General features: G+C 53.6%; 1 protein-coding gene across 1 annotated transcript; it reads left to right on the top strand.

Moving 5' to 3' along the window:
- The first annotated feature begins 224 nt into the window (after nt 1–224).
- On the top strand, nt 225–1,325 carry PRR18 (proline rich 18). Its single transcript, XM_082306357.1, has one exon. It carries the CDS (start codon nt 246–248, stop codon nt 1,050–1,052), a length of 807 nt encoding a protein of 268 aa, XP_082162483.1. The 5' UTR covers nt 225–245; the 3' UTR covers nt 1,053–1,325.
- Nucleotides 1,326–9,819: the final 8,494 nt, after the last annotated feature.

A 9,819-nucleotide genomic window follows, 5' to 3' on the forward strand; every position in this document is an offset into this window, starting at 1 on the left:
GGGACGCGGGGCCCGCCTGCCCCCGGGGCAGCAGCCCCGCCGCAGCTTTCCCTCGGCTCTGCCGTGGGCCGGGCGGGGAGGGGCGGCGGCGGCCCCCCGCGCCGGGAAGGGGCGGTCCCGGGGCGGGAAGGGGGCGGGAAGGGGGCGGGCTGTGCAGGGGGAAGAGCAGCGGCTGTCGGCGGGGGCGGAGCCCACGCCCCGCGCTGCCGCCGCCGCCGGCCGGGGCTCCTCGCCCGGCGCTCGCCATGGGGCTGCAGCCGCGCCGCGCCGCGGGACCCTGCCCGCCGGCGGGGAGATGCGCCGCCCTGCCCGGGGCGCGCAGCGCGGCTGCCTGGGCCCGCGGCGAGGAGCCGGAGGGAGCTCCCGGCCGCACCGCGTCCCTGCCGCCCATCCTGCCGGCCGCCGCCGCCGCTTCCCCCGTCGCCGCCCGGGCGCAGCCCAAGAAGCCGGCGGCGGCCCCCAAGAAGGCGGCGCCGCGGCCCGCGGAGGAGAAGGCGGCGAGGAAGGCGCGGGGGGCGCCCCCGGAGCGGGCGGGCCCCCTCTCCAGCTCCTGGCCCTGCTCCTCCCTGCAGCGGCAGCCGCCGCGGAGGCCGCCGGCCGAGCGGGGGGCGCGGCCCCAGCCCGCCGCGCCGCAGCCGCGGGGCCGCCCGGGGGCGGCGGGGGCGGGCAGCCGCTCCTGCGAGAGCCTCGGCGGGGCGGCGGGGGAGACGGCGCTGCGCCTCTCGCTGCGCCTGCCCCCGGAGGCCGTGCGGCTGCTGCAGCGCCGCAGCCTGGAGCGGCAGCGGGGGCAGCCCGCCCCCTCCCCGGCCGGCAGAGCGGCCCCGGCCCCGGCGCGGCGCGGCGGCGACTTGCGCGCCCTGCTGAAGATCTCGCTGCTGAACGACAGGCACCGCTACGACGACGAGGAGTACGAGGAGGAGGAGGAGGCGGCGGCCGCGGTGGACGAGGGGCTGGTGCGGAAATGCACCGAGTGGCTGCGCGGCGTGGAGAGCGCGGCCGGCCGCGACCGCCCCGACCGGCTGGAGACGCTGCCGCACCTGGGCACCCTCTGAGCCCGCCGGCGGCCCGGGGGGCGGCCGTGGCCTTTGGGGTGCCCTCCGCGCCGGGGGGGGCCGGCGGCGGGCCCGGAGCCGGTCCCCGGGGCGGCGCCGCCGCTGGGACGAGGGACAAAGGAGCGGCGCCGGCCTCCGCCCGCCGGCGCCCGGGCGCGGGGAGGGAGAGGAGCCGGCCGCGGCCCTCCGACGTTCCCCCTCGCCCCCGTTGTTTTTTACGACTTCCGACTACTTTGTAAGATGTGCGTAATGGTTTTGTATATTTGTACATAAAAGCTCATTTTTATTTATTTGAATAAATGACTGGACTTTGGTGTTGCAGTAGCCTTAGCGCCTCGGTGGCTCGGCGTTGGGCTGTCCCTAGCCTGGCTGTGACCGCCACAGCCCGTGTGGTGCCCGGGCGCCCTCGGGGGAAGGATGGCGGGCGACAGCAGCCGGGAGGGCGCCTGCCGATCCAGCGGTTGCTTGTTGCGGATGGCTGCCGGTGCGGGCCCGGACAGCTCGGCTGCGGGCGAGCCCCCGCGCTGCGGGAGCCGGCGGGGGCGGGAGGGCGGGCGGGGGCGGCCGGGCCCTGCCGGGGCGGGGATGGCGGCGAGCAGCGCGCCCGGGAAGGGACCCCGCAACGGGGGCAGGGGCTGCGCCGGTAAACGAGAGAGGAGAGGCTGGGTCTATGGGTGGACCGCCGGATTTCACCCCCCTTCCCAGGCGGTAATCCAGCCCCACCCGGCCTTGCCAGCCGCGGGCGGCGGCGGCACCGGCACCCTTTGTCAGCGGGACCCGCGGCAGCCGCCCCGGGCTCCCCCGCCGCGGGCTGGGCCAGCCCCGGTGCCCATCGGAGCCCCGCCCGCTGGGGGGGGCGAGGAGGCGGCGGGAGAGGGCCAGCGCGCAGAAATCGCGGGCGGAAAGGGGGAGGTGAATCCTAGCGGGCTCAGGGCTGCGGGCTCGGCCGCTGATTGCCGCTCTCCCATTGTTGTTACCCAACTCCTCAGAACAAAAGCGAGACCTAAATATTTACTATGGTGTGGTAAACATTCTGCAAGCGAATGTTTGAACATGTAGGAACATGTTAAGTTGAATTTACTTAGCAGAGTAAAACACAGTTTAGTGACACAAATTTAGAATTATACATTTCATGTCGATGTCAGTTGTTCACACCAAATGATGTCTGTGTTGACTGTTCCATTAAATGGTGGGAGATAAACCTTTCTATAGATTGGTTGCATAAAGTAGTGATGTGCTACATTTAGTGCAGTATTTCCCTTTGCTCCAGGTTTGTTCAACACTTCTTTTTTCCCATTTTTTTTCCTGAAACTTCAAGAATGGCAGTGGAGATGCTTTGAGAAAACATTTATTTATTAAATGCATTAATACTGCCATTGAAAAAATAATGAACCAGTATAACACAGATGTGAAATAGCTCTGCTCAAAAGCCCAGAGAGAAAAGAGCATGGGGCATGAGAGCGTATGGACAGTAATTCTATTTCAGTTAAGCAAATGCAGAGAGTCATTTGTAGTGCTAGCTGTGAAACACATGCGTCTTCATATCATTTTAACTGAGTTTGCATGTCGTTCTGCTGTATTCATCAATTTTCAGTAATATCTTCAAGCAGATCTGCCGTAACAATTGAAAATTTCCTGCTAAATTTAATTTATGCTGGATTGATATCAGACCCACTTTGAGGTCGCCCCCCCCCCCCGCCCTTCTAGCAGTGAGGCAGATGGTAGGAGTTGAGCTTTAGCTGGGTTTCCCTCTTGTGTCTCTTGGGAATGCGAGTTTATAAAGGAGCATCCTGGACTCTCACAAATCTCATTCCTTAAAACTGCTCCATGCTTTCATATCGACTGTAATCAGTATCTCCAAGTGCAAGGAAAAGTGATTCACTCATTAAAGGCTGAAGTATCATAAAGCTCACTTGTGAGACTGAAAGCTGCTTTGTTCGGAGTCTGAAGTGCAGCAAAAAATTCAATAGATTTGAATGCACAACAGCAGCATGACTTGGGAGGGGGGCGGGGGGAGCAGTTGAAGGGGTCTGCCAAGTTTGACGAAGGAGGAACCTGCCCAAAATACGCTAGAAAGAACTTGAGAATGCAGGAACTGCCCGGATAGATTTTTTTTTTTTTTTTCTAAAGAATTAATTTGAACAAAGCTACCCAGAGATCATGCAGAGATCTTCTGTGTCAGTCATCATGCTTGGTAGTGCCGAAAGCCAAAACTTCCCACCACGGCACCCCCGTCCCAGCAGCCCCCGCTCAGCCTGAGCCTTCCTCCGCCCGAGCCTTGGGTTCGGGGCAGGGTGCCGTTAGCACGGCTGGGAAACGCAGGTGGGATGCTGTGAAGCAGCACCTCGCCTGTCCCTCTGCTGCGCCTGTGCCCAGCCAAGGCCAGGGGAGCTCCCCCGGGGCCGTGGGGCCGCTGCCGGCTCCCCCCGTTCTTGGCCTGTGAAGCTGCCAGCACCCCCAGGTGTCCTGAGGTGAGAACCGTTCTTCTGTACTGGCGCCCCGATCAGGTGTGTTCAGGAACACTTTTCAGGTGGCATAGATCTGCTTTTGCCGTGAGAACCAACAAGCGGCCTGGAAGTCTCCACATTTGCTTTTTACAGTACATTAGCCATCCTCAAGCAGCCTCAGCCTGTCTCCCCCTCATAAGCCTTTCAGCTGCTGAAAGAGAGTTACGAGCAGCTGGTGCCATGAGTGCTTAAAATAATCGATACTTGCTTGAGGGTGGATAGCTTCCCTTCTTCCTCGAAACACATCAGTATGATTTATGATGGAAAACAAAACAAAACCCCCCCACATATTCTGGGTCTCTCTCTTTCTCTCTTTTTTTAAAAGATAGGTAATAAATGGTGTCGGCCTTACTGCTGTTTTGGAGGAAGCCTGGAGAAGCCCGGCACAGGTGAAGCCCCCGTTTCTCTAACTGAACAGCCCCAGCCCTGTGCATCCCTGCGTTTGCCCTCGGCTTCCAGCCCGAACCTCATCTCCCCCCCCCCCGGGCACAAGTAGTACCTTTTTTTCCCTTCCCCAAGTGGAAGGGAGAGCATGTTGGTGCCCAGCCCTTACGCCCTAGCGTGCTGTCGCTCAGCAGAAGGCCGGCAGAGCCCAGCCGAGCGGGGCGCCCCGGCAGCCGCCCCGCCGCGCCCCGGGAGCCCGCTCCCCCCCGGCCAGCGCCCGGCGGCGGCGGCTCCCCCGGGGCTACAGCGGGGGGTGGCTTCTTTGTGGGTCGTTTTTGTGAGGTACTTGAAGGCACGTTCTGTCTTTTCGCTGAAGGAAAGCCTCTCCAAAGTGGCGGTTTTGTAAAGGGAGGAAGACCTGCTGAGAAGCTTCGGCTTTGGGGCTTCCCGAAAGAGAAGTCACCGTTTCGCAACGACCGGTCGCAGCAACGTGCGAGCTGCCGGCTGGCACCGGCGTAACCAGGCGAGCCCGGAGCGATGCCGACCACCCACCGACCCCCTCTGCTCAGCTCCGGCAGCACCCGAGTGACCGCAGCTCGGTACCGGGCCTCCGAGAAGGACACGGGCGTTTCTTTTCCCTTCCCAGGGAGGAAAACCTGAAGCGACAGGCCCTCGAAATAGCGCTGGCGGTTTGTTATCACAGGCGCTCGGAAAGCCTCGGGGCGCCAACCGCACGAAGGCCTGGAGCGGGGCTGCCGAGCCGGGGGGCTGCGGCCCGGGTCTCCCCCGGCCCCCGGAGCGAGCCCGCCAAGGGAGGGGGCGGGGGAGGGGAGCTGCGTCCAGGGGGAGAGGCTGGTTCCCCGTGGTAGCACTAAGATGAGTGCACAGACAGCGAAACGAGGGCTTTTAGCCCCTTTTAATTTTGCTGAAAGGGTCGTCAAAGGTTTTTTGGAAGGACATTATTTTAAGTCATTTTTTTTCCCTTCTTTGCGATGTATGGTGAAGGCTTGAGAGCTTTGTGAATGGCTTAAAGTTTTCTTGGTTGTTTTGTTTGTATAGAATTGAAAATATCAAAACCATCCAGTCTGTGTTTGGCAGTAAGGTGTCTTGAGATAATGACCTTAGGTCATTCTTACTGTGAAGGGCTTACGTCTTGGGTGGAAGTGCCAGGTGTATAAAACCTTTCAGAATGATTGCCACGCCCCAAATGAGTTTTCCATTGCGGTTAAATGAACCGGTGAGCGAGGCTCAACTGCTGCTCGGCTTCCAGCACTTTGACTAAAGGACTGTAGTCGTTCCCTCATCTTTCCCGTCGCCATCACACTTCTGAGTGCTGGTAAAAGCTGAGCTTTGAATGAAAAGGGAAAAAAAAGTTCCTAATTAAACATGAAAATAAATTAGCACGGAAGCTATTAGCTTCTCAGCAATTAGCACAGAAGAGAGCAAATTGTAGTAATTTCTGGTATTCCGTTTTTTTTTTTTTTTTTTAACGTTCCCTTGGCTGAGTGAGTGTCACCCGGCAGCGCAGGGCCGGCAGCCGCTCAGGTAGGTCACGTCGTGAGGGGACGGGAAATGATTTGCAGCATTTTCTTTGCCAGGGCATTTTCTGAATAGCAAAACCCGAGTGGGAATAACGCTAAGCGACAGAACTCTCAATGCTTTGAATTAAAAGCTAAGAGAGGCAATTTACGACTAGAACAGAAGTAGGAGGAGATAAAAGCAAAATTAAAGAAAAAAAAAAAAAGGCGGTAGGTGCGTGAAGCACCTGATTGCAATTAACGGGGAAAAAGTTGTCAGGCGTTCGGGAGCGGCTGGACCGCAGCGCGGAGCGGGGGAGGCTCCGCTCCCCCGGGGGCCGGGGGAAGCGCCGCGCCGTGGCGGTGCGGGGCCGTGGGAGCCCCTCGGGGTGTGCCCGAGGCGGGACCTGCGGCCGGGCTGTTCCCGCCCCGCGGGGCGGTGCCGCCCTGCCCGCACCGCACCGCACCGCCCTGCCCTCCCCGGCCCGGCCCGGCCCCGCACCGCCCGGCCCGGCCCGGCCCTGCCCGCCTTTCCCTTGGGGGACCCGCGGGGACGGGGTGGTTGTGGCAGCCGCCTCGCAGCGCTGCCCCGGGGGTGCCTGGCCTCCAGCCCCGGGCAGGGACCCGGGTCGTCGCAGGAAACGGGTCACAGCGCTCCGTAAGCTGCTGTGGCTTTGGTTTTGCCTTTTTTTTTTTTTTTTTGTTAAAGAACAATCGATATAGTAATTATGGTTATGTTCTTTGAAAACATTTTAATCATTTTAATTTACTTACTGCCTAGTATCTGACGGTCTTAACAGAGATCCAACCATTTTAATAGATGCTCATACGATCCAGTCATCCCCCCACCTTTTTTTTTTTTTCCTGTGGCAACCACTACTACAACCCCTCGTATAGTTCCTGATAGCGAGCTAAACCCAACTCCCCTTTCTCCCCCTCACCCCTGCAGTACAAAGTTTCAAAGCAAAGAGAAAAAGAGTAAACAGTTGAAGAAATGTTTCTGGGAGGCTGGCGTGTGGGGCTGTATGTCATTAGGGTTTATTTTTTTACCACCACGTGAAGTGCTGAGCAGATCTTGAGAGTGACTTTCATGACTCTAACCAGGTGGGCTGTCTTACACGTTAACGCACCTTCTCCACATCAGTCTGCAATGACTGAAACCTCTTCTCGGGACAGGCACAAACATCATTAAAAAGGAACGCTGTGGTGCCCTGGTGTAAAGTACTTGTTATGAAGATATTTTGTACTGGTCACTGTATTCAGCCATTTGTTCTATGGAGAATGAATTTTTTCAGTTCATTGGTAGTCACTGAGCTGCTTTTAACTTTGAGGAAAATGTTGTGTGTAGACTTTATGCAGGCCATCTTAGGGTAGAAATAATTTGGCTTGGCAGATGCATCTGGAGGATAATGCACAAGATGCCATTAGCAAGTGATTCCTTTAAATTACAAGTAGAAGGAAAATATTAATCCACTGCTTTCAATCTCATGGCTTCTTAGTTTCTCCTGCTGAGCTTACAATAAGCTTCTGTCAAAATGGGAAATAGTCTGCCCCAGATACTGTTAGTGATCACCGTGATATCTTTAATTTAAAACTGGCAATATCACAAGGGGGCGATTACTGTGAAATAGCCAATATTTGTTGATGTTTACAGTGCCTTTCGGACTGGTTTTCAGTTCCTGGCATGTTTGGGAAAGCTTATTGTGCAAGGTATGGCGTTTGCATCCCTGTTGCTAATCTTGTTATGGGTCATACTGACAGTTTACTGTTTGGGGCTGTCCTTTTTGTTTGCTTTTTCTGGGGTTCTTATGAAATATATGTCTCTATAGTGCTTGTCTCTGCTGCCCATGGGAAATGCCTTCCTGCAAAGTTAAGATTAATCAGTTTCTGTGGTTTGTTTTGGTTTTTTTCTACATTAATTTACAGCAATATGGCAAAGTAGACCGGTTTGTATACCAGCAGGAGTTAAAAAAACTGCAATTGGTGGATTACATGGAATCTGCAGGTTATTTTGAAGGGTTTAATGAAACTTCTGACAGAGTAAGCCAGTGGCCCATAGGCTTAAATCTGGTAGTCAGGAATCTCTACCTCCACTGTCAAGTTATTTAAAAAATGCTGAAAGCCACAGGGACGTACATTAAGAACGCGTAGCTGTCAAAACTACAGACTACTTGGGGCAAAGGAGAAAGAAAAATGGGTTGTCCAGGGCAGTACTGAAGTGTAAGTAGAACCATGGACTACAAAAAGCCTTCTGCCAGATGGTGCCCTCATCTGAACGAGCAACTGAAGAAATGTAGTATGTCACGTTAGAAATCCTAAAACATACCTTTCTTGAGTTTGAAGAGTTGATTGGGGGGGGGGGGTAGGGAAAATCCCATCTTTTTATTTTCTTTTTCCTGACTTCAGAATGATGAATCTCAAGAGAAATGCGCAGGCAGTAACTGCATTGCTAACCTCTGGTGGGTGAATACGGATTGTAAGCAGACCAGGAGGAGCGCAGCAAACCTGGCTGCAGACAGCTGTGCCACCACTGGGTGATCCCCAGCTGCGGCAAAGCTCCCCCTCGGCTCAGCTGGCTGAGCTGCTTAACGTGTCTCCTCCCTAGGCCACCCCACCCAGCGAGCTTGGCTGGCCTGGGCTGGAGACCTTTGCTCATCTGGTTTGCTTTGACTGATACAACCAGGGGAAGCTTCTGCAAGTGGCTGAGTCAATAGATGCAAATGAAAGGTTTTGCTATAAATCTTGATTGCACCCAGCACGACCGAATACTTTATTAGTATTCCATTGACCAACTGAAGAGTTTATTCTGCATCCCACTTTTTGTTTGGGTAGGGGAGAGCTTAAACCATTGCTAGTTAGAAGCAAATGAATACAGAGGAGGTGGTGTCAGTAGTCATGCAGCGCCTGTTTCCATTGCCTCTTGGATGGAGTCACGTAAAAAGCGGGCTTCCATCCCACCTGGCACTCGCCAGTGTGCCCACATTGACTGTTTTAGTTGTTTCCAGGGGAAACAGCAAGTCGTGTGAGTGATCCTTGCTCTCACCATTGCCTGGGTACTGCTAAACAGCAAAGGGGTTCACTTTTGCCTGAGAAGCAAGCAGAGTGGGTCACTAGAGCTTCATTTTTTTTTTTTTTTTTTTTTTTCATGAAAGAGGAAGAAAATACTTCATTTGTGAGATCATATCTCAACGTCTTTGGTGTTTATATGTCATTCATAGCCTTGCAATTTATCCTCAGTTAATATAACAACAAAGTTAATAAAATAACCTTTGTTTTGATTCTCTGAGTGATTCACATCCCCCTTTGTGGCTGTTGTGTTCAAAAATAAAGCGGGGGGAAGAGAGTATATTCGAAGTACAAAGGGAGAAGACAAAAGCATCTGTCTGTTTCTGTACCTCCTACGTAATATTGCCATAGTAACGCGGAGCTGAATGTGGCTGTTCAGCACTGGATGCCGAGGTAAAGCAGACACTCTTCTTATTCAAAGGAATATTAGTAAAACACAGATTTTTAAGGTGTCAGTAAGGAATGAGGAAAAAATTATTTTCCTTACGTAGCTCACTCTGTAAGCTAATAATAAAGTGCCACTTTGAAAGAAGAGAGGGCAATTAAGGCATTTAGCAAACATTTATAATGCTGTAAATCAGAGCGTTTTATCTTCCACACAAAGCCATGCTGAGTTGTGAAGTGCAGTCACAGATAATATATTCTCACATTAAATTTACATGAGATGAACTGCTCTCTCTTTTTTTCTGCCTAATATATTTCTGGCATAACAGTTGGCTGTGACTATTGGCAAATATTTGTACCACAGCATTGCCTGGCTGTGCTCTAATCCGGATTAAAGTACAAGCGGGTAAAGTATTTTGTGTATTCAGGACTGCATGATGTCTCCTAGATCCTGGTACTGTTTTTTAACCACTAAACTACCTCCAGAGGGGATGAAATTCTATTCCAGGTGTGTGCGTCAGGTAAAAATATATATCTTTGAAATGTCAGTGAAAAAAGAAATAGTTCGATTACTCTCAAGAGTAAAATTTGAGAAGGATAAAAAAGTACACCCATTTCAGTGCAGTATTACCGGTGTAATTTGCTATAACTACTGTAACTTTTCTGTGCTTTGCAGCAAGAATTTGACATTTAACTTGTTGCATTTCTGTGTCCAATAACAGCTTTTTTTATTTGAAAAGTTTTCTATATTTGATCAAATGATGGATTAAAAAGAAAACCTGTTACTTTGCAGACACTCTCAAAGGCTTTATTCATTTGAAAGTTAGGTTTTTTTCTGAAGGCTTTTTCTGCCTTAAGTATGTTTAAAATGAAGGCTTGACGCGTGGAGCAGAACTTTGCTAGCAGCTG

This window comes from Platalea leucorodia (genome assembly GCF_965183815.1).
Source record: "Platalea leucorodia genome assembly, chromosome: 3".
Taxonomy (NCBI): domain Eukaryota; kingdom Metazoa; phylum Chordata; class Aves; order Pelecaniformes; family Threskiornithidae; genus Platalea; species Platalea leucorodia.

Coding starts and splice junctions, on each gene's coding strand:
- PRR18 (XM_082306357.1), top strand. CDS start 246: ATGGGGCTGCAGCCGCGCCGCGCCGCGGGACCCTGCCCGCCGGCGGGG.